Genomic DNA, 25,851 nt, shown 5'->3' with positions numbered 1-25,851 from the left:
TTACCAAAGATTACATATGTGATGTAACCTCTTGTGCACTAACCATGATAAGGCATTTTATTACACATTTCTTAAAGCTAAGATGATTGGTCCTTTAGCATGTCTTCAATATGCAGGTAATGTGGAAAGGGGTCACTAATGTTGCATGGTTTTTATAGAACTGTATCATCAGAGGAGCTGGATACAGTGTTATTGAGCTCAATAAGGACATCAACATGCGCTGGGTCTGTCCTGCAGAACAGAAACCTTGAAAGGGGTTTCCAACATTACAGTATGGGCTCAGAAAGAAGTTTTGTTTCAGTTTTATGGTTCGTTATGGAAATGTGTCCTGTCCTTTTATATGCATCAAAAATTTAGCTGCTTTATGTAATTCACAATAAACATACCTACCCCTTCATGGAAAAATAATTGGAAAGCCCAGATCAGTAGAAAGGTATATGCACAGTTTTTTAACTAACAGTACAGTCTACTCAGTCATCAAGAAATGGAAGGTACACAGTGCCATATACAAACTGCTAAGATCTGGTCATCCCTCCACACTGAGAAGCTTGGCAAGGAACTTGAGGGATGTCAGTGTTAGGCCAATGGCAGCTTTGAAAGAGCTATAGAGTTCAGTGCCTGAGCTGAGAAATAGTAAGTAACATATCGAGGTTACTCCACAAAGCTGATCTGTACGACAGAGTGCAACTCCAATACCACATATAGTTTCCAGTATAGCATTTAAGTGGTGATGCAGACAAAAATCAAAAGGATTTGTATTCAGATCATACAAAATTTGATTTTTTTTTGTTATTGAAAAGTGTTGGCATTAGACCAAAGTTACAGTGTATCACCCAGTCAACACTATTTCTACAGTTAAGCCTGGTAGTAACATACGGTATCATGTCATGTGGGTGTTTCTTTCAGAAGGGACAGGAAAGCTTGTTGGGACTGAAGGAAAATGGATTGTGCAAAGTATAGTTATTAAGCTGAAACTTTTTTAGTCTGCTAAAGACTTAAAATTGGGGGAAAAATCACTTTTCGGTGGTAATTTGATGCAGAAAATGTTATTTTTAATTTTTAACCAACACTGCCAACTATATACATATATTTTCATATAAATATTAAAGTATGATAATATTTTAATGATGTTCTGTAACCTTATTATACTTCATTTTTTCACTTACCAAAATTTTCCTTTAGTTACATGATTTAATATTGTATAATAAGTTAATCTAAAGAAGTAGTATAGCACAGTAAATGAAGCTACCATTTCACCAACATTGGCACCAAAAGAGCACCTATTGATTTTTGGGGGGGCAGTATGAATACCAAATCATAATGCGGAATATGGCACTATAGAAGAGTGGAGGAATCGGGGCTATGGAAAAGCTGTGGCGTTGCAACAGTCCCAGGGACACATTCCTCACTTTAGCACAAGAAAATTAGAGAATCTGTCAGATCCCTAGTAGAACTTTGTTACCATCAAGGAGGATCTGTTGCATGCACCTTGCTTATCTTGACAGTGGGTTTTGACGTACATTTTGAAAGGCTGCATTTGTATGTACAAATTATGGGCACTATTGTCCTCACTCGCACTTCCTCAAGCTCCAGTCTTTACTTTAGACAGTGGTCCCTATGTATGGCATAATTTAAGATAAGTTGCATCTTATCTTCATGTATTCCTAGACATTTAGGCATGTCTTGTGGTTAGGGTAGCACCTTAATTAGATGTATTAGATGTGTTAACTATGATATTAGAACTATGCTAATGATTTTCAAAGCACTTATCTTCATAAGAAGAACTATCCATTGTGAATGCTCTGATCTTTAAGAATATAAAAAAGTTAGAGTTTAGTTATTGATCTGAACATCTTGGCTAGCTGTTTTGTGAAAGAGGACAATGTAATAATGTCAATAACATGGCTGTGTTGCTTGTTCAATTCCCCTACAACCTGTTTGTAAAATAAATGACTCTTGTTCTCAGTTTTAAAAGTACATCCACATAGTTTCCATTTGTGTCATCTGGCTTGAATTTCACTGTTGATTCTGAAGAAGTCTGTAACTTTAATGTTGTCAATACTTTTGACGATTAAGAAATCATCATAAATGTTTGAGTTTTTTTTGCTTGTTATTGTAGGATGTTCTTTTAAGATTATGAATATATCTGGTGGCTCTTGCCTGGACTAATTCCAGAGCAGCATTAGTGTTTTATGGCATTGTAACTAGAAATTTATAAGATATTCTAGAAGAGTTCTAGATTTAAATTAGACACTTTTCACTATACATCCTAACATCGTTTGCCTTTTTGTTTTTACTTCTTATCATAATGAAAATCACCATCAGCATCAGCTCTTCATGTTAACACAGTAGTCATGGTTTGTCAGTACTGAATATGCCTTTAGGATTCCACTGGGAAGACTAAGACCCTTTGCACTTTGCTGTTGCCAGCAAGTTACTGCACCAAAAAGCACTGTCACCAGAGACCAGAATTAACGAAGAGGACCAAAATATGTGTTCTTCTCTTTCAGGTTCTGGGGATCAGAGTCTGTTCACATCACTGTACCACTGCCTTGCACAGCAACTACCCAGGGAGCCTATGGAATGGAGAAGGTGCCTTTTTTCATTTTTATGTATAGCACATTGTTTATGTGCAAGATGGTCTGGCTCATGTATTTTGTTGCATTTAGGTGGATTTAAGAACATTCATGCATTATTAGCTAAATTTTTGTGTGTTCTGTAGGATTCAATAAAAAAAAAATATTTTACCACCTCTGCAACCTTTGTATTTACAGTGCCCTCCAGAATTTTTGGCACACTTGGTAAAGATGAGCAAAAAAGGCTATGACAGAATGTCTTTGTGGTTTATCAGCTTGATTTTACACTGAAATAGGTAAAATTAGTTAAAAAAAAACATTTTTCTCCAAAAAAGTCACAATTATTGGCATCCCCTGCATTTAGTACTTTGTGCACCCTCCCTTTGCGAAGATAACAGCACTGAGTCTTCTCTTATAATGTTGGATGAGGTGGGAGAACACATATAAAGGGATCTGAGACCATACCTCCATACAAAATCTCTCCAGATCCTTCGGAGTCCTTGGTCCTCTTCAGCTCAATCCACAGGTTTTCAGTAGGGTTTAGGTCAGGGGACTGGGATGGCCACTGCAAAAGCTTGATTTTGTGGTCAGTGAACCATTTTTGTGTGGATTTGGAGGTATGCCTCCCAGTCTTATCCTCTTGGCAGAGGCAGACAGATTTTGATCTAAAAACTCCTGGTATTTGATGGAGTCCATGATGCCATATCCTGACAAGATCCCCAAAGCTTTTGGAAGAAAAACAGCCCCACAACATTACAGATCCACCACTTCACAGTGGGGATAAGGTTCTTTTCTGCATGCCCTTGACTCTTTTTATGCCAAGCCCACCCCTGGTTGTATGTATGTTTGTTTATATTCCTCAGTTAATACTTTTTATGATGTTCAGAGACATTATGCTTCTGTTATTTTTATTTTCAGCTACCAAAATGTTAGAAAATTCCAAATTAACGTTCCATATTAAGTGGATTTAAAAGTGGGAAACATAAGGGAAACAGATTAAATTAAGTATTTAAGTACTTAATTAAGTAGGTCAATTAAGTATTGTCTTTGTCAGGTTTTCTGAATGTTTGTCAGACATAAGTTACCCAAATTTTTGAACCCCAGTAAGATAAATTGACCATAATATACTTAAAAGAAATGCCACTTTGAAATACCTGCACATTTTTTAAAACATTTGTGTGTCTTTGTATAATATTTTATTGTTTTTTTATATTGTATTTCAACATAGAAAGATGTCTAGAGATATAAATAAGGATGTTTAATCAAACTAGTTAAATTGGGGAAATGGTGACCAAAAAGTTAAGTTGGTCTTTATTAATGGTAAAAGTAGTGATTGCAGTAAGCAGTGGATCTGTTCTGTCCCTATTGAAAGATATCCATGACCCTCTGAATTATTTCTTGAAAGGCTGAAGGAAGGGATAATGGAAGTCCTTATCTAGTTTGTTATATTGATAAAACTGTCAAGTTACACTTCCCTATCATAATATGCCATTGCTTTAAATTGAAATGCAGGTGGGTATCTCGTGTTGAATGTTAAAAATTGATCCCGTCTTTTAAATCCATGTCATTGCACAAAGCAAAAGGAATGTGCACCCCTGATAAGACACCTGTTTTAGTTAAACGATATCATAAGGTATTCAAACATACTTCTTCATCCTTTAATGTTATTTGCAGGTCATATGGACGTCCACCAAAAATGATTCACCTAGAGGCGAACTTTGTCCAGTTTAAAGAAGATCTTCTTCCTAAAGAAGGCAATAAAGCTCTTCTTACATTCCCCTTCCTCCACATATACTGGACAGATTGCTGTGTAAGTGTTTAATGTAAACACAGTTAACATTACTGTTTTAAGAAAGAAGACATTTACTTTGAGTATTTTTTGTGAACCACATGATTGCTATGGAATATACCTAAAAAAAACAATGATGAGATAATAGGGCTATGCTTAGAAATGTTAGATTTCCACTCACTGACAGACACAGGAAGTCCTTGCTTCCTGGTTTTTAACAGATCAGGTGATAAATTTTCCTCCAGCTTCTGGTCATTTGACAGAGAGCAGCAGCTTGTACCCCCAGAGGAATCTCTCATATTAGCAATTTCATTCATAATGACTGCTTTCCTTATTGAGATACACTACATTTTTTGGAGGATGATGTCACTCAACCCCTGTACAATGACCCTGATGACTAAACCAGTATATTTCATTCTATTGTCTGTGTTCAGCATCTGTGAAGACGAGACGAGAACGTTGCAGCACATATAACATAAGTAGGGGAATTGTTTCCTATAGGAACATGTGTTTAAGAAAGTAAATATGGAGGGTCTGGGAGCATAAGGGAGTAAACTTTACTCATTACTTAATGTGGAAGGCTTTTACTCATGAAAATAAGTGGTATAGGGAACATATGTTATGTAGAGTGTTTCACTTGTAGCTAACTAAAATGTTTAAGTGTCACATTACAAGTCCAGGTATCACTTATAAATAATGCAACTTATAGAGAAATATCTTCTTTGGGCATGATTATCCATAAGTGATAAAGTAATTAGTTTGCCATATTGGTATATTCATTTAAGATATATATATATAACTCATAAAAACTATCATTAGAAATAGTGTTATCATTTCCTTTCAAATTGTGGGTTTGTCTAACCAGCAAAGTCATTCACTTTAACTCTTTTTTGTATATGCTGTTCATGCATTCAAAGTTAGCATAATGATTCATTATCTAGGTCATGTGCAACATCATTGTCTACAAGAAGAATATTTTTTAAACTGATAGAAATATACAAAATAACACACATACACATAATTTAATGTTACAGAAAATGTAAATTGTTGCTAGTGTTTCAACTAAGAATGATTTGTGTAAAAGGAAATACAACATTTTCACTCCCCTTCCCTCACTAACAAGAGTAAAAATAAACAAAAGATAGATACAGAAATATAACATAGCATAATATTAATTATACTAAGCTGTCTAGGAAGCCAAAAAAGGTCAGTTCTTTAATGATTCATTTGAATTACCAATGTTCAGGATATAGAAGGAAGCCTCACAGTAGTTCAGAAATTGTTTCCAATCTTTAAAAAACTTAATAGTACAACTATTGTACATGTATCTAGTTTTCTCCAATAGAAGAAACTGATCCATTGAACAAATATGGGTGTGGCAGCTTGCTTCCAATTCAAAAAGATAAGATCCATTGCAAAAGCCTGTGTGATTTTTATAGTGGAAGATTGTTGGCACACCAAAAACAGCAATAAAAGCAGTGGGTTCAATTTCAAGATGAGAGAAAGACCAGAAATTAATGGAACAAGAACAGCATGGAACAAGAGCTTAAATATAAAAATGGCATGGGCTTGTCCCCATCTGCCACATGTTGGGTTCAAATGAGGAAATATTTTAAAGAGTTTAGATTTATGTATGTAAGCGGTGTATAATTTTAAACTGTATGTACAGTACTATACCTGGCAAGGATAGAAGAAGAACTTGAGCTAAAACAGACTTCCCCTGGCTCTTTTCAATAACTGCAGTGCCTTTAGGAAGCTTGCACACCCCTTCCAAAGTAACACATTTTGTGTCCCGACAGCATGAAATCAAGGCACATTAAATAAGAATTTATTTTAACTTTATTTAAACATTCTAACACAAAACCACCAAGTGAAAAACAAATTCTCAGGCATCCTGAAAAGGAATTCAGAATTTCATAGTGGATAGAAATTCATCATAGAAAGATTAATTTTACCTTTTTGCACTAATTAAAATGTTGATGAACTGGTCAGAAAAGCTCAGTTGGATTTATGAATTGCTTCAACTGTCATTCAAATGTAGTAACACAAATTCAAGTAACTTCTTTTAGTGGTTCACCCTCAGGAAATGCATTTTCTTTTCAAACCAGCTCTGAAGACCACATACATGCAGGAAACTTTAAATGGTCATCTTTAACACATTGTATCCTGAAGGTGACAGGTTGTGTTTCCAGCTGTTGCCTTTAGACATATGGCTGCCTCCCAAACCACTTGTATCATATTTGTCTTTGCTTCCTGGCGTGGTTGCACTATACCAGTAACTTTACATTTTAAAATAATGGACACCAGAGTAGAATCTCGTACTTTTAACTTTATTGTAGATATTTTTATTGGCATTCTCCAGAAATTCATTGAGAGCGGTTCTGCTTAATATGGAAAAAATAAAATTGAAGCCATTGGTAAGCCTTACAAATTTGCAATGTAGAAATGTCTGGGGTGCTACATGTCTCTAAAAATATTTCTATTTTGGAAGTAATGAATAAGATAAAATTGTTGAGAGGGTCTTTCTGAACTATTCTGCTGATGCTGTGGTATTTTATAGGATGAACAGAACTGCTTTGAACCAGAATGGAAGAATGCTGGACACAAAGGCTACAGGGTTATTCTGTACTGTGTTATATAGGAACTTAGTATAGAATACAGTGGTGTGAAAAAGTGTTTGCCCCCTTCCTGATTTCTTATTTTTTTGCATGTTTGTCACACTGAAATGTTTCAGATCATCAAACTAATTGAAATATTAGACAAAGATAATACAAGTAAACACAAAATGCAGTTTTTAAATGAAGGTTTTTATTATGAAGGGAAAAAAAAACATCCAAACCTACATGGCCCTGTGTGAAAAAGTGATTGCCCCCTAAACCTAATAACTGGTTGGGCAACCCTTGGCAGCAACAACTGCAATCAAGCGTTTGCGATAACTAGCAATGAGTCTTTTACAGTGCTGTGGAGTAATTTTGGCCCACTCATCTTTGCAGAATTGTAATTCAGCCACATTGGAGGGTTTTCGAGCCTTAACTGTTTTTTTAAGGTCATACCACAACATCTCAATTGGATTCAGGTCAGGAATTTGACTAGGCCACTCCAAAGTCTTCATTTTGTTTCATTCAGAGGTGGACTTTCTGGTGTGTTTTGGATCATTGTCCTGCTGCAGAACCCAAGTGCGCTTCAGCTTGAGGTCACGAACAGATGGCCAGACATTCTCCTTCAGGATTTTTTGGTAGACAGCAGAATTCATGGTTCCATTTACAACCAGCAAGTCTTCCAGGTCCTGAAGCAGCAAAACAGCCCTAGACCATCACACTACCACCACCATATTTTACTGTTGGTATGATGTTCCTTTTCTGAAATGCTGTGTTACTTTTAAGCCAGATGTAATGGGACACACACCTTCCAAAAAGTTCAACTTTTGTCTCGTCAGTCCACAGAGTATTTTCCCCAAAAGTCTTGGGGATCATCAAGATGTTTTCTGGCAAATCTGAGATGAGCCTTTATGTTCTTTTTGCTCAGCAGTGGTTTTCGTCTTGGAACTCTGCCATGCAGGCCATTTTTGCCCAGTCTCTGTCTTATGGTGGAGTCATGAACACTGACCTTAACTGAGGCAAATGAAGCCTGCAGTTCTTTGGATGTTGTTGTGGGTTTTTTTGTGACCTCTTGGATGAGTCGTCGCTGCGCTCTTGGGGTAATTTTGGTCAGCCGGCCACTCCTGGGAAGGTTCACCACTGTTCCATGTTTTCGCCATTTGTGGATAATGGCTCTTACTATGGTTCGCTGGAGTCCCATAGCTTTAGAAATGGCTCTATAACCTTTTCCAGACTGATACATCTCAATTACTGTTTCTCATTTGTTCCTGAATTTGATTGGATCGCAGCATGATGTCTTGCATTTGAGGATCTTTTGGTCTACTTCACTTTGTCAGGCAGGTACTATTTAAGTGATTTCTTGATTGAGAACAGGTGTGGCAGTAATCGGGCCTGGGTGTGGCTAGAGAAATTGAACTCAGCTTTCCAAAGATGTGATAAACCACAGTTGATTTATGTTTTAACAGGGGGGGCAATCACTTTTTCACACAGGGCAATATAGGTTTGGATTTTTTTTCCCTTAATAATAAAAACCTTCATTTAAAAACTGCATTTTGTGTTTACTTGTGTTATCTTTGTCTAATATATCAATTTGTTTGATGATCTGAAACATTTCAGTGTGACAAACATGCAAAAAAATAAGAAATCAGGAAGGGGGCAAACATTTTTTCACACCACTGTATACTATAGCTTTACTAAGCTATGAAATTTAGTAACCAATTGTATTTTAAAAATATTTTGCAATTAGGGAAGAGGAAGATGGGCATGATCATGGAATGCTGCCAATGTGATAAGTATAGGGAAGTGTGATACATAACAGAAAAGTATTAAAGGACTGTTTTAGTTTAATTGCTTGGAGAAAAATACATTGAGCATTTCTGTGTGTTTCACTCCCATGTGCATGTAATAAGTGCTTCTTTTAACTTCAGAGACGGACTCCTGACTGTCTTTTAAGGGTAGTAGAAAACCTTCTCCCCCACAATTTAGGTTAGAAAGCATAGGTTAAATGTCCATGGGCTCTGTTTAGAATCTTCAATTGATTGATTTATCTCCTCAATAAGAGCGGTATAATCTGAAGTTAATGTGCTGTCATAGTTGTAAGAATGAACTGAGGAAAGTAACTTTATCTAAAAAAATAATAAATTAATGAGGCGTGGTAGTGTATGTTTGGGAGGGAAAAAAGAGAGCTGCCTTGCAAAATGGTGTAAGAAATGCCAAGTGTCAGAGATAGCATAAAATTTAGAAAAGGATTATATAGCTGAAGAAGTATTAGAGATAGGGATTGTCCTAGAGGAGGAATTGTCCAATGTAGGATAAAGGATGCAGTTAAAGCCCCCTCCCAGTAATTAAGTTATGAGATTCCAAATTGAAAAATAAAAGTTTTGTCATCACTTTTAGGGGTATAGACATTTGCTATGATTATTAAAACATAAACATGGAACATTAAAAAGATAACCTGTAACTATTACATTCCTGCCATATGGTTCAAGAGTACTTGAGATGCTATGAAAGATGTCTTTTTTTGTACACAAGAAAGGCTCCCCACGGGCCTTTGCCTGAAAATTGAAATGGAAAAACTGCCCTAACCAACTTCAAAGTAGTTAGAGGTATTAAAGTAGGTCTTTTGTAAGAAGGCCATACATGTTCCAAGTTGTTTGAGATGTTCACACTTTATTTCAAATCTATATTTATAATGCAAATATAGACATTTTCTCAAAACTACAATGTAAAAATTTAATTACCCTCAATATGCGTACCAATATATGAAGCTTAATATGGGGAAAGACAGCAAAAAAATTCTACAATGTTAACATGGCTATAAATAAGAGCAATGCATAGGCAGAAATAAAGAGATCTGTTTACATGCCTGGTATTGTACTTAAAAAAAAACAGCATGGAATAATGTACAGTTCACCTGTTCAGATTTTAAAGTCACAATGCAATTATCCCATTGCAAATTAAAAAGAGAGAGCTGAACTTTTCATCTCTTGGTTGTATTGCGGGTGACATACACATTTATCTTGTAAGCAAACTCAGTCTTGACAGCATCCACCAAGAAAGTTTTGGTTATCAAAACTCATTCTTGGGGTTCTCAAAGATATTTTGGAAATCTTGAACGAAGCAGAGAAGAACAGCCCATAACGAACAGCAGGGTACTTTTCCTAAAAGTGCTTCACTTCTCCATATTGTAAATACTATGAAATGACATGGCCTCTTCCCCTCACAGAGTTTGAGGTGGAGAGACCTGTGTGCCCTATCCAGCAGAGTTGTGCTGAAAACCTCCACAACAAATGAGAAATAAATTCAGTGGGATGTGGTTCCTCTAGATTCTCTGCAATTCTAATAATTTGGATGTTATTACATCTCGACCTCCCAACTAAATCAGTAGGTTTTGTAATAAGATTGGTTGCTTCACTAGAAACTTTATTTACCTTAGACTCCAGTGACATAACTGATGTTGGTCAGTCATTAGTAGCCTTTTCTAGGTCTTCGAATCTTTTGTACACCCTCTGGGTTGTAGTTTGGTTCTGCCCGAATCAAAGCGATTTCCTTTTGAAAAGTAAATATAATCAAGTCAAATGTTCAAAAAAGTCTGAAGATGTGCAGGCCTCCACATATGGTTCTTTTTGTTGCATGACCCAGGCAGTAGATGAGGACACACAAATGTAAAATCTTCACATTATAGTGCTCAACAGTATCAACCAAGAAGAAGAATTTTTAGTGTTAGATTTCACTCCTCACAATAATTTTTCATTTGTGAATAACATAATCTGCAAACCATGTACATTGCAGGCTGTTGATTCCTTAAAAATGATATAATTGCAGTGAAGTTTTACACACAATTTCTCTAGTCATCAATGAGAAACTTATAATAGGGACTGCTGGAATTGCACAATACATATTAAAGTTAAAACTATTTTAAAATCTACTATAATTCATTTACGTTAATGTAAAATTTTGCCAAAAAATAGTGTCAAAGCTTGTAAATGTACAGCACCTTTGGCCCTAGAGGCTCATAGCTAAAATGTAATCATGATCCTGCCCATAAGTCTGTGTTGTTCTGGTTCCCAGGACACTGAGGTATACAAGGCCTCAGTGAAAGATGACATTGTTCGATGGCAGAACACACTCAAGACGTACAACACAGCTGACTGGCTGATTGTGGTGGTGGAGAGCGATGCTAAAAAAAAGAACAAGACCAACATCCTTCCCCGGACATCCATTGTCGATAAAATAAGGAATGATTTCTGCAACAAACAAAGTGACAGGTACTTTTTACAGTCAAGTTTCTACTGTATAATCAGCCTTAATCTGAATTTTACCTCAAGCAGTGCATTCTGCGTTTGTGTTAGTTTTTGTTTTTGTTAGGTTCTCAGTAAAATCTAATTAAAACGTATTATCTTATGTTGTCTTAAAGAACTCTTTTGTTAATATGTAAATTCTAAATCCCTCCAGAACATTGACAGTTGTGGTTAACTGCTTTTAAATCATTTTCAGAATTGTGTTTTCTTTTTTACGTCTTAAATTCCTTAAACTTGATTTTATAGTGTACATTTTTAAATTTGCGTGCAATATGTTACTTACACTTATTAGCAGCATGGTGGTGTGTTAGACAGCATTTCTGCCTCACAGGGCTGGGGCTCTGGGCTCAATTCTGGATCTGGGGTGCTATCTGCGTGGAGTTTGTATGTTTTCCCTATGTTTGCAAGGGTTTTTGCTGGGTGCTGCAGTTTCCTTCCACCATATAAAGACATACTGGTAGGTTAATTGGCTTCTGGGAAAATTGCCCTGGTGTGAGTGTTTGCATGTCTGCATTTGTGCCTGTGTTTGTCCTGAGATGGACTTGTATATCCTGTCTTGCACTCAATGCTTGCTGGGATAGACTTCAGCTCCTCCGCAGCCTTGAATTAGATGAAGTGGTAAGAAAATAGATGGGTGAACCTTATCAGTTTCTTTTTTCATGTATTTATAGATATAGATTTCTTGGCTTGATCGTCCTGAATTAAGAATGTTTACTTACAATAGCAAGTCTGCCAGATTCCACTTTTTAGTCGGAAGAATCTTCAAAATGTTCCCAGTTTCATATGGAGTTTTTTGCTGTCTAATGGTTATTTTAATTTTTGGTGAAGGTGTGTGGTACTGTCAGATCCCCTGAAAGACTCCTCACGCTCACAGGAATCTTGGAGTGCATTTCTCACCAAACTCCGGACCCTTCTTCTCATGTCCTTTACCAAAAATCTGGGCAAATTTGAGGATGACATGAGAACCCTGCGTGAGAAACGCACCGATCCAGGCTGGAGCTTCTGTGAATATTTCATGGTCCAGGTTGTAGCTGCAGCACTCTTGTTTGTTGCTGTTGTTTGCTGATTGTAAATTTTTCTTATGACTTACTGTGAGCTTTTTTGTAACATTCAAGTATTTTGAGTTTCAATAAATGTATTTGGTTATGTGGTAGCTAAAATGCTGTACTCTTGTATTGGTTAACCTGAACAATAAGTTGTTTCTACTTGAACATGACCTTAATGTCTTAGTGTTAGAGTACTTACCCTAGTAAGAACAAAGTTTTTTGGGAAAATATAATCATGGTTTATTATATATTGTTATCATTTTCCTCCTTATTTTAATGAAGTTCATAAGGGCTTGAGATGTGATATATTGAGTATTTAATACTCTCAGTTCATCTAGCACAGAATGTTATCAAGAGTCTCCTGTAGTTCCCAAGCATTGTAACCATTAAATGGATGTAATCGGGTTATTTCCTGATAAATTCCTGTGTAGGAGGAGTTGGCCTTTGTTTTCGAAATGCTGCAGCAGTTTGAAGATGCTCTGGTTCAGTATGATGAATTGGATGCCCTTTTCACTCAATATGTGGTGAATTTTGGGGCTGGAGGTAAGAAGTTCCTTTAGACGTCTTTTATACTGTAGCAGTTGATAGGTTTATACAAATGACATAAGATGTTGGAAGAAAGCTCGTAATGGACAGAATGACTGATTGTAATGATAGATATACACCTAGGCAAAGGAAGGCAGTTGCTTTTATTGTGTAGCTCTCCCTTTCTGTAGTTCTTTCTATGTTGTTTTTTGTCTTATAGTATGTTGACCAAGTTTGATTTTTCTTTCAAGGTTTCTGGGCTACAAGGTTTCTGGGGTACTCTTTCATGTCAAGTTTGAAATATAGATATAGTTTAGTACAGTGGTTCTCAAACTTTTTGGACCAAGTACCACCCCTAATCCAAACAAAGCATCCAAGTACCCACCTACAAGTCATCATCTCATAGGAACCCCAGAAATTCTCAATGACCAAAATGAGCGCGAGTGCACACGCACTCACACATACATATAATAAATATTATAATAATAAACTTTATTTGATATAGCGCCTTTAAATGTGGCTTCTCAAAGCGTTTTACAGAAAAAAATAGTAACAACAACAAATAAAAATAATAAAAAAGCAGAGGTGGTGAGCCTGTTTAGTTGAGCAAAGCAGATGTGAATTAATTTTTCGAGCCTTGATACAATTCGAAACAGAGTTTAACAGATTTTAAATCGTCAGGCATTTTCTTGATGGCAAATTTTATCCAGTCAATGCCATTCTCTCCGATAAATTCATTCAGAAGCTGAAATATGTGCTCTCCTGTAGTTCCAATTGGTAGCGGCTTACATAACGGAAAGTCCTCATGGGATGTTCCCTCAAACTCGTATCTAACATAAACGAGTGAATTGGCCAAATTGACTACAGACTCATCTAATTGCAGTGAAAGACATCTGCTCATCTTAACGCGTTCTATCAGCGTACTTTTGATATCATCCACCATTTCAATAATTCTATGAATGAACGTGTCTTTCGGGGGGGGGCAGCAGGTCGAGCTGTTTAGCAGCCTTTTCTCCACACAATACTTCAGCTCTTTTGCCAACGGTAAATAAGGTTCTTCAAGGATAGTGTGGGGCTTACCTGCTTAGAAATCTGCAAGCTTGCATTTTTCCGTGTTTCCCTTTTTATTTCCGTATTTATTTAAAGTTATTTCATGCGCATGGGAGCAAAACACAGAGACGCTCGGTGTATTTTTCTCAAATTAACTTAGAACAGTTCTTTATATTTTCTAGAATATTTTTCTGTTATCTATCACGCTTTCCTGTGCTCACAAGATTACAAGCGTTAATAGCACGTATTTGTATGCATTCCTGTGTTTACAACATTGGCATTGTTCCAAAACCACCCACATTCTCCTACCTCCCTATTTGCTGGAGATATTTTTTTTTAAAATACAATTGGTCACTTGCGTCCGTAGCACACATTCCTATAGAGTGGTATAGAATTACGGAGTATCTCTTGTGTCCACTGAAGTATTAGCGTGCTCTGTATCGTAGTACGTAGGCTGCATATTCGACACGTCTTAAAATAGAAAATATGAAAACCGTCCCGATTTTTCAGCGCACACAACAAAGTTCAATGGCTCATATGGCCTACCAGCTGGCGAGCTCAGTTTGAGAACCACTGGTTTAGTAAATATAGTTTAGTAGATATTGCTTAGTAGAAAATGCTTTGGTTAAATATCCACTCTGACTCTGGGTAGGCAGCAATCTATTGTGGATGATACAATAGGCCTTTGACTATGGCATGGGGTAAGTCCTGGATGACACTGTATTGTTATGTATTCTGTTCCCCACCAGATGGTGCAAATTGGCTAGGATCATTCTGCCAGCCTGTACAGAACTGGAATGGACTAGTCCTACGGAAGCCTATTGACATGGAGAAGAGAGATCTCATACAGCGTAGCCAGGCCAGCTTGTTGGACCTACGTAGTTATCTGTTTTCCCGGCAGTGTACTCTGCTCATATTCCTGCAGCGCCCCTGGGAGGTAACCCAGAGAGCCTTGGAGCTGCTGCACAACTGTGTACAGGAGCTGCAGTTGCTGGAGGTAAGACTCGTCATTTTCTCTCCAATTTGAATTGGTTTTGAAGTGATTGTCTTAATAATGAAGTTTATAGTTAGTAACACTCAAATAGATAATATACTTTTAATTACTAGAGAGGTTGTCAGTGCCTACAATTTGCTATCTCAATCTGTGCAGAGGGGGTGGATGTTTTGCATTTGAATACCAATGTTTTCTATGTGTAAAAAAGGAAATTAAAGAGTAAATAGTTAAATGTTTCCAGTATCTTAATGTAACACAAGAGTTACATACTGTACTGTATGTTTTGTTACTGTGCTATGTACTAAGTTGACCTACACAATTAATAATAACTTGCAAAAAACAAAATTGGAAACGCTACTGTATTACAAGTACATATTTTAGTCATATTTGAAAATATTTTTATTTGTTAAGCAAACACATTTTGCAGATAGTATCCTCCATACTGTATTTGAAGTGGAACATTTTTACAATTATACATCTACCAATCCATCCATTTTCTAACTGCTTTATCCAGAACAGGTCTGTTGCAATGGTGCAAAGCTGGGTACATCCTGGATGCTAGTCTTTTGTAGGTCACACAGATGCTCACATCAGGAAAGATATTTCCATAAGTCAATTATGTCTTTGTACTGTAGGAGCACCCAGAGAAAACCCACGCAAACGCTGGGAGATTATGCAAACTCCATGAGGTTAGCACCCCAGGAATTGAACTAAAACTAGTTATATCTGGCCATTTGACATCCAAACAGTAAGGGAATTTAAAGATGCCCTTGAACAAAATCACAGTTGAGGTTTTTATGTGTATATTTTCTTTTTACAATTAGTAACGAAAAGAAGGCCAGAATAAAAAAAAGGAAAACATTATTTAGAAAAATTAAAAAAACGGGTCTCTGTGAATTCCTTCTGTGTGTGCACCGGTGACAATAGATAACTAACAGTGAAGTACTCGCACTGGGCAAGACCTGCAGGATGTCACCACAGCCATGCCGCACAGACTCCAGACGTAGACACAGGAAGCCCAGTGGAGTTGCGATTGGATCTGCTAAGCTAAAACAGTGTCTCTGGGCGATTAAAGCCTGTTTCTATAGCCAGCTTCCCCCTGATTGATGTTAGCCCATACGCCCTAGCAGGCCAAGTGACCTAGTAGCTACTGCCTGCTATTGGGAAATATTAATATTAATGTAGATAAATGCATTTAGATGAAGGCAGTCTGCAAAAATATATGTAATAGCTGATAATGGTTCTCCTACTGTTTTTAGTGTTTTATCTGTTTAACCATTTGTTAAATCATAAACTGTTTACAAATGTACAGATCCAGCCATTCATAATTCATGGCAGTACAATACGGTGCATGCACTGCGGGGTACTGCACGTTTTTAAAAATATTCAGTTGTTGGACAGCACTACTTTGTAAAACTGCCAGGTGGAGCAGTGATAGCTTAATGTGGTGTGTGGAAGCATTTGGTCTGTCACCAAAAAACTTCTGTTTTCGAATCACGGTCATTGCTGAGGGACAATCTTCTTCAAATATAGAATTTAAATTGTATAACGATCACTCTTATTGAGTCATAACGCACATTTCAGCAACAAATTATCAGGATAAATTTAACTTTAAAATTAAATTGTGAAAAATATATTTCACATATACTGTACATTAGTGGGTTGTACATGCAGTAGATGGTAGTGGTAGCTAAATACAGATCCAGCCATTCAAAATGGTAGCTAAATACAGATCCAGCCATTCAAAATGCTTGAAGTACGCTGTGTTAAAACAGGGTAAGCGTTCTGGTTTATATAGCACATTTCAGCCGCTTCTCACATAGTTCGTTTCCATGGTAATGGGGAGAGGTCACGATGTTTGGACAGTTCCCAGACCTTGACCACTCTTAATAGTCAGTTTTAGCTTTCCTTTTGGGGGGGGGTCTCTAGCTGGCATCTGGAATCCTTATCAGTTATCCCCCTTTCCTGCCATAACTCTAAGTCTGGAATGTCTTGTGTCACAAGTAGTCCAGTCCTTGTGCAGAAAGGAATCAGTTAACCCCTTGTTTACATCTTATATCTTTCTTCATACCGCATGCAAATTAGATTATGATTATGGTGTCCGGAAGCACCTTGTAAAACTGCCAGGTGGTGCTAATAAAGTTTAATGTCTCATGTACAGCATTTGAGCTGTCGCCAGAAAACGCTCGGTTCAGAATCCCAGTCACTGCTAAGGGACAATCTTTTTCCAATTAAGAATTTAAGTTGTATACATTTTAGACTTTCAACAATTTTAAACTGTGTACTACAGCATGTTAATCATTAAACATTTAAAAGTTGGTATATTTTATAAAAGCAAGATTGTTCAGTTGGACAAAAGTACACAACCTTCCATTTTCATAATAAAATTTTAATTATACATAAATATTTTATGTATTAGCACATGCATCATATGACTTGCTAACTGTCAACTCAGTCCTTTCCATTCTTATGCTGGTCTAACAGAAAAGACCTCCTTATATGCACTTTGCCAGAACACAGTATTCACAAAACAGGATGTTACGAGTTCCGCATAGACGTTATGTGAAATCATGAACGGACTGCAGTTGCTATCCGTTTCCTGCCGACAGGCAAAGAATATGCAGCTTGATCTTTAGGAGATATGTTTTTAAAAGCATTTATTCTAGATTCTTCAGTATAATTACATTGTTATTAATTTCTTTTGATATGCGATTCAATATTATATTCCCTATTAATCAAATTCTAAAAAGTATGTTTTTTTTACTGCGATATTGAGTGTAAGTATTCGGAGAAGGTTAAAACATTATAACTTTTTAAAAAGTATATAAACGTTATATAGTCAGAAGGAGCACATAAAACCTTTTCCAAAATAACCACAGTATGTAACCGAATGAAAGACTTTGATGCTTAAAATGTTTAGGAAGAAAGTGGGATACTGGTGTGTATTTTTTATTTAAACTACCAATATAGCCATACACAGTTGTAGGTATCCTCTCACGAGACACCAGTAAATGTAGGGGTTGTGCTTAACTGGAACAATTATTAATTGTAGCAGCAAGTCACAAAAATTATTCTTCAGATGGCTATTAGAATCCAACCTTCTGGGATAACTCAAACAATGCACACACACAGGTACTAATACATGAGAATACATTTATTAATACATAAAATGTGCATATAAACACAAAGGATCTTATCGTGAGGGTAGCAGAATACACCAGGTATATATTCAATCACGAAGAGTTACAAAGAGGGGGACATATGTATGTCATTCATTTAGACCGTTTCGTAAATGAAATTGGTTACAGCTTCTACACTAAATACTCAAAAGCAAGTACATCACTCATAGGAATTAAATTGATATCAACTGGTTGAGATAACAATTGAATTCTCAACCGGTAATGCAGAAAGGTGAATACTCATCCAATCTGTGTGGAGTCAGATCCCCTGCGGACACAAAGAAGCATCTGCAGGCTTGTTTGGCTTGTCCAATCGGCGCTCTCTGGCTCGGTGCCAGGCAGTGCTTGGTGCGGCTTGCGATGTGGTAGGAGAGATTCCGGCTGCATACGCTGCTGATGCTCTCTGAAGACCAGCTAGTTAGTGTTGGCTGAAACTAGCAGAGTTTGTGCACAGGAGAAAAGTGACTGTGGGTCCCAGCAGGTCAGGAAGAGGACCAGTTCATTCCTGATGAAGCGCTAGTCCTGAATACTGATTCAGCTGTCCACAGTTTCGACCTGTTCACGAGGCTTGCTGCTGATGCTAACCTCGGGTGGATCCTTTGGTTACGCGCTGGCAACCTCCGTCCTCGACTCTTAGGACAAAGGAAAGTCCTGCACTCGGACACACTGGCCGTTACATGGTGGTCCAGACTGAGTCTGAGGATGTTCAGGAGGAGCCCTGAGGCTGAATGTCCTGCTCTTGGGAACTGTTCTACAGGCACTCTGTGTTGCCTGTTTTTCCTGGAGGAAATGCAGGTCTTTCATTGGCTGAAAGTTTCATGGGCCTCAGAGAACCACGTGGGCTTAACCTGCCCTACCAGTTCCTAATTGGCTGATGATGAGTAACCATGCCCTCTGACCTTAGAGTTGTAAACAAACTTTGAATCAGGCTCTCCCTTGGAATCTCGGACTTTAAGGCACCAGATAACCATTTGTTAAGGTTGCTGGAGAATCTCAGGAATTGGGGAGCCGTTCCTTATCAGGACACTCTATCAGCTAGAAAAACACCTTAATTGTGAAACAAATGGAATGGCCTCTCTGTATCAAGCACCACTGAGATGAAAGAGAGAGGGACTGGCAAGGGAGCAGAAAACTTAATTCCTGTATTTTAATAAGCCTTGCCGCTACACAGTTTACATAATATGTTTATGTTCCTAAATTAATATTGTTTATGAGCAATCTGCGGGAAACCATTATAGGCATGGTGAATCAGAGATTCTCTAAACTTATTTGTATGATTAGATACGAATATGTGATCGGATCAATGAAATGCTGTGGTGTTACTTTTTGTCATTGACAAAATAGTCTTTTTGTGTCGCAACACTTAAACTGATGTTTTATGGTCGTTTATGACCTTCAGATGCGTTATGCTTCTTTTCCTTTTATGCTCAGCTACTAAAATTTCACTTTAGTTGTAAAATTACATACTAAGGGGATTAAAACATGCACAGTAAAGAGATTTATTTATTAAATCATTTCACTATCAACCAATGCACCACAAGTGCTCCCATCGGTCATTTTGGCCGGCTAAAAAACGTACCACAGTACAACGCAGTGAAATGTGGGTAATTTTGTGCTGTACGGGGTTCTTTTTAAAAAAATGTATTTTAGGAACAAAACAAAACCATTTTACATATAAACGACCATTATTCAGCCTTACATCACAGGCAAAAATTCCTTTTTGTTCCCCTAGTATTTTACAGTTATATAACTTTTTAACAAAACTATATGCATTCAAAAGAAGGAAGATGTATACGTTTATGAATATGAAAAAGAGAGGAGACTATATAAATGTACCTTATTAAATTTCAGTTATTTTGTATCTCAACAAAATCCGACCTTAAAGGTTTAATGTACTGAACCCATCTAGATCAATATTTGACAATTTTTTTCATTTGTAATTTTAGTGAAAATGTTATTTTTTCCATTATATATATTTCCTTTATTAATTCAATCCAATCATTAATTGTTGGTAAATCTGGGAGAAACCACTTTCATGTTATAGCTTTCTTCATTGCTGATATAAGGATTCCAAACAAATATTTATCAGTTCCCCTCCAATCCAAATCCAGTTTACCAAAATGTAAAGCCTCAAATGTAAAGGGTACATTCCTTTCGAATATAGTTTCCAGGGCCTCATATAACTCCTTCCAGAAAAGCCTTATTTTAGGGCAGTTCCAGAATATATGCTAATGATTACCTTGGTTTCTGCACTGTCTCATACTGAGTTTTTCTCAGTATGATGTGCCTTCTGACTCCGTCTAATGACAAATTGAACAAAGTTTTTTCAGCAAACCTCTCTCCATAAATGTGAGTTAGTACATCTCCACGAAATTCACAAATTTTAAGCCACTCTTCATTCGAAATTCTAACTTCACTTTCTTTCACCAATTAATCTTTTATATACTCTGTAGAATATGATTTCTTTTCCATAAAACTTTTATATAATCTAGATATAATACCTTTACCTAATTCTGATTTGTCTGTCTAAATCCTTTTACCTAAATCCTATGTCTATCTCTTGTGTATAAAAAAATAATCAATCCTGGAATATACTGAATGAGGGAAGGAATAGTGAGTGTAATCCTGTCCACTTGGATAGAAATCTCTCCAAAGATCTTTTATTCCCATTTCCCCCATCAGTACATTAATCTTTTTATGCAATGACCTATCTCTCTGAGAAGATATATTTGTAGAATCAAGCCTTGGGTTAAGACGCACATTCCAATCACCTCCACAAATCAGTATCCCTTGTGCATTAACCATCAAATCGAACATTTTTTTATAAAAATTAAAATCACAACCAGGTGGAGCATATACATTAAGTAATGTTAGTAATTCCCCTTCCATTTTTCCCAGTACTAATACATATCTCCCCTCCTTATCTCTAACCTCTGTAAGCAACTCAAATTGAACCTTTTGAGATATCAGTATAGCCACTCCTCTCCTATGGCCAGATTTATATGAGGAGAAATAGATTTTTGAGAAACCCATTCTCCTTAATTTCTCATGTTCCAATACACTCAAATGTGTTTCTTGTAAAAAAGCAATATGAGCCCCTTCTTTCTTCATTTTAGACAAAATCTTACTTCTCTTAATAGGGTTAAGTACTCCGTTAACATTAAATGAAACTATTTGAAGGTCTTGCTTGGACATATTTTATGTAAATGGTAGAACTTTCAAACTATCTCCCATAAAACATGTTTCATATTATTAAACATCCTCTTCCCATCATTTTTCTCTAATAATGCATCACAAACAAAAAACACAAGAAACAAAAACATTAACCAGTCTTAAACAAAAATGTATCCATCTCCGTCTCGTTCACAGTACTTTCCTCCAACTGGGGTTCTTTTCAAAAGAACCCTGTATGGGCTTCTCTTTTTTTCTTTAAAAAAAAGGAATGTCTGTTAGGGAAGTCCTCCTTCTCCTCTAGAGGAGGGCCGTTAAACAGGCGGCACAGTGGCAAAACCAAACTTTTATTATCAAAAGAGGGTAACCAGAAAAATAAAAAGTCACTCTAGTCGTAATCTCCAGATATCTATCCCGACATTTACAAATTATCTTAAAGATCACAGAAGACTTATTCCAAATAAACTCAGAAACAATTAAATCCTGATACAACTCACTGTATCCATTTTCTTCAGTCTTCAGATCTCTGCCTGAAACTCTGTAATTTCTCCTTTTATTGCTTTTGCGAGGACTGGTCTTTCCCAGGGCCACCCCGTCTGCCAGCCTTCTGCCAAGTAAACAGTCACTTGATTTCTTCTTCCAGTGTAGGCGCTGGCGGTATAACTTGTATATTAAGTCCCCGCTCTGCCATGTCCTTTGTGGCTTCTGCTGCCGAATGGTATAGGCAGGTGCCATCTTTGTAAAACACTCGTAGCCTCGCTGGAAATGGAGTCTGGGATTTTATTTTCTGCGATTTCAACACCTTTTGTACTTCAGAATATTCCATACGTTTTTTTGAGTACTGTTAGCGGGGTAATCATGATCTACATAAAATCGTTTGTTGCCAAGTTTTACGTAACGTTTCCTCTTTCATCTTGTAGCTTAAAAATTTGGCGATAATGAATCGCGGTTTGGCGTCAGGGCCTTTAGGTTCTTGGCGTTAACGCTCTATGCGCCCTTTCAATTCCCAGTTCCACATCCTTCGGTAAATCAAGTTCCCCCTCAGCAAATTTTCAAGGAAGGTGACCATGGAGCGACCCTCCGATTCTTCAGGGATTCCGTGAATCTGAATTTTTTCTCTGTGCAATCTTCCTTCCTGGAGTAGTGGTTTTATTTTATTTTATTTTACTGAGACAATTATTAATTGTAGCAGTAATCACGAGGTAGTTCGTTTTGGCTTTTAGAAAATCAATCATCAGAACAAATAACAACGCACACACACAGATTCAATGCACGAGATACATTTATTAAACATAAATTGTGCACCAAACATATACCAGTCTGTTTGGATACAGGCGGCAGACCTTACTGTGAGGGTTATCAATATACAAGGTATATAATCTCGAGATGCAAACACAAAGAGATACACAACAGAGAATATATTTCAATATATTGTTTGGCTATACCAAATCGCTAATCAGTGTTATTACCCACTGTTACACTAGACTCGGAAGTAAATACATTACTCATGAATTAAATTGATAACAACTGGTAAATTCTCGAGACGCAATGTAGAACATGGGGTTTACTTATCCACTGTATATGGATTTGGAATTTCCCGGCATGAACACCAAACTAGCTGACAGGCTCTGTTGCAACCTCTGTTCCAGCAGTCGTCCAATAGATGTCCGTGTAGGCGTCCTCTGACTACCGGCCAACCAGTCAAGGTGCAGCTTGGAGTAGGACGGGCGGAGGAATCTAACTGCGGCGCGCAATCCAGTAGTTGCTCCAAGGGGTCTACCGGCAGTCCGGCTGACTAGTAGAAAGTCTCTATGCACAGAGTGTGACTGCGGGTCCTCGCAAGTCACTCTTTTGCACGGGAAGATACTGGTTCGTTCCCGGTCCATCGCTGCTTCTGAGTAAGCTATTCAGGTTGTCGACGAGGGTCCAACTATAGGCTGCCATTGATCAAGCGAAGCATTCACGTTGGTCGTGGCAGAATTCTAGATTACGTACGGGATCCTCGGCCTTGCGCTTAGATCAAAGTCCAAGTCCCAGTGCAGACAACAGCAGTTGTCACGTGAATGTCTCTGAGGGTGCGCAAAAATGGCCAAGGAGAGCTCCGACCTGAGCTTGCGCTACCTTTTTGACCAAGGCACAGATGTGTGCTTATTGGTTGAGAGTTTGGCGGGCATGGGAGACCCATGTGGTATTACCACGCCCTGCCAGTCCCTGATTGGTTGATCAAGGTGAGATATGATTCACTTACTTCTGACACTTAGGAATGCAGTCCAGATGTCCATCTGGCACTCCCTAGACAGATAGGCGCCAATGGGTGACCATTGATCATGATAGCCAGGCTTAGCTTAGTGCACCTCCGTTTGGGAGCGGTCCCTTATCAAAAGAAAACACCTTAAATCAGCCTGCATGAATAGCTTCTCTGTGGCTGCACCACAGAGATGAAGAGAGAGATGGGGCCTCATTTCGGAAAGCACAGCAACCCTTAATTCTGTCTTATTAACAAGCATTGCTGCTGCACTGGTCTGTTATTTTCATTTCCAAAGTACTTGGTCATTGCAAGAGTTTCTTTATCACAGTTTCTGTTGTTAAGACCTTTGTTTCCACTTCTTTGATCCATCCCTCTGCCTTATCCAGTCTCTTATTAACCTTGGTCAGCTCCTGTTTAATATCCGTAAGCTGCTCTTTATTGTCCCATCTGAAGTCTCTCAGTTTGTATAATATTTTCTGAAGACTGGCATCTGCACCATCTTGTTCAGATCACACTGAGCTGCTCTGACTACAGTCAGAAGTCGCAGTTTTGACGTCTTCCATGGTCGGTAGTTTTCTCCTGCTTCTCCTGACAGCCCCTTCAGCCATACTAATTATTTTTTCAAATGTAATGTAGAGAAAAAAGCTTTTTCAGGGCTTTATTACAAAATTGTCATACGGTGACATTTTGAATGGCTGTATCTGTATATTTAAAAAGTACACACAGTATTCCATCATCTTCATAAACATTTTATGCATCAACTCTGTAACTTACGTACATTATTTTGGACAAGTTTTGATATGCTTTTTCTAACTATATAAATTTTATATACTTCATACAAAGCTATAATGTTTTATCCTTTTCTAAGAATATGTTGTAAGAACACTTGCCATTATTGTTGTAATAAAGGTGTGATACTGATTTAATTTAACACGATAGGGAATATTAATATGGAATATAAACTAAAGAAAATTTGCTAATTAATTTTGGAAATTGGAAATTTTGATATTTTGGAAACGTTTTCACATTCATTTTTGTAAAAACTGTTATCGTACTTATAGTCCGTTATAGGATGATGAAATGCTCATAGACTGTAATGTAGGCAATACACCCAAGTGGCATTTTGGCACAGTGGTTAAGACAAGTGGTTGGTATTCTGAGGAACAAGGTTCAAATCCCCCTCTGAGTGATCATTTTGGCTATGTTTGATACATCGCTGGACATATAAAAAATAGTTTATTATTATAGCTTGTTGTGAACGCGATCTACCCCTTTCAGGTTTACATCCACATTAAGAAAATCTATATTTGTCTTAATTTTAAGACATATTTTAGCAGTGAGTAATTAGCAAACATCAGCATTTAAGTTTAAATTTTGATTAATAAAAATATTACACTCATACTGTACTGTAGTGTCTTTAAAATCATACAGTATCACACTGTATATACAATATATATACGTTATACGATCATACTGCAGTTCATTGACATGTATGCTACTGTTTCAGTGTTTCTGTGGATCGGGCATGGGATTCGTGTGTGTGGAATGTTGGGAGACGAGTTGTTTGTTGTTTGTTTATAATCAAAATGTTGTTTGATTATACTATGAATGAGCCCTTGAGGCATACTGTCCAAGGTTTCAAAATCATGAAAAAAAACCTTTGAGTTTGCAGAAGAGAAAAAGGTACCTTTTACTGTCATCTTATGCTTTCAAAATAGCTAATTTTCACAGTTCATTTTGCTTAAAGAATTTAATATCTGACTGTACTGTAGCTTTCATTTAATGGAGCAGAAAGTCACCTAGCTCTTACAAGCGTCTCTGTCAGCAGAGTTTGTGTTAACACACTACACCCTTTTGAATGACTTTCTCTGGGGGGTGAGGGTTGTCATCCTCCCTCAATTTAACATCTGATACGTCCCCAGTAAACTGTGAGACTAAAACTCGCTATTGATAAAGTATCTGCCTTGCGACATTTCTCAAACTGTTCCAAAGTCTGGTGCAGAGTAAAATCCTCTAAACTGAATGCCGTGATGGATACAGCAATTACCTCTAATACAAATCATAATACCAATAATACAAAGGACCACAGCCAGCCGCCATATCACTCTGCAGCTCTTTACTGGCTACTCACTGTAGCACAGTGGGAATGAGCCTGGTCAGTACCTGGATGGGTGACTTCCTAGGAAGCTATGGTTGCTGCTGGAAGTGGTGTTAGTTAGGCTAGCAGGGGGTGCCCACCCTGCGGTCTGTGTGGGTCCTAATGCCCCAGTATAGTGACGGGGACACTATACTGTAAACAGGTGCCATCCTTCAGATTAGACGTAAGACTGACTCTCTATGGTCATTAAAAAAAAAAAACTTTTAAGAAAACAGCT

The 25,851-nt window shown here is 37.4% G+C and overlaps 1 protein-coding gene across 3 annotated transcripts in view; it reads left to right on the top strand.

Annotated features, from left to right (window-relative positions):
- The window catches only part of trappc10 (trafficking protein particle complex subunit 10), an 84,185-nt gene that overhangs the window by 3,328 nt on the left and 55,006 nt on the right, over positions 1-25,851 (top strand). For all 3 annotated transcript variants that reach the window (XM_015363585.2, XM_069179144.1, XM_006638957.3), the window contains exons 2-7: positions 2,511-2,592; positions 4,251-4,386; positions 11,034-11,230; positions 12,092-12,287; positions 12,741-12,852; positions 14,634-14,881. In XM_015363585.2, the coding sequence (XP_015219071.1) occupies positions 2,511-2,592; positions 4,251-4,386; positions 11,034-11,230; positions 12,092-12,287; positions 12,741-12,852; positions 14,634-14,881 (971 nt within the window). The remainder of the gene's footprint in view (positions 1-2,510; positions 2,593-4,250; positions 4,387-11,033; positions 11,231-12,091; positions 12,288-12,740; positions 12,853-14,633; positions 14,882-25,851) is intronic.

This window comes from Lepisosteus oculatus, chromosome 15, assembly GCF_040954835.1.
Source record: "Lepisosteus oculatus isolate fLepOcu1 chromosome 15, fLepOcu1.hap2, whole genome shotgun sequence".
In the NCBI taxonomy this organism is placed as follows: Eukaryota; Metazoa; Chordata; class Actinopteri; order Semionotiformes; family Lepisosteidae; genus Lepisosteus; species Lepisosteus oculatus.
Note: the sequence above shows the minus strand (reverse complement) of the source record. Positions and strands in the feature narration are given on the sequence as shown.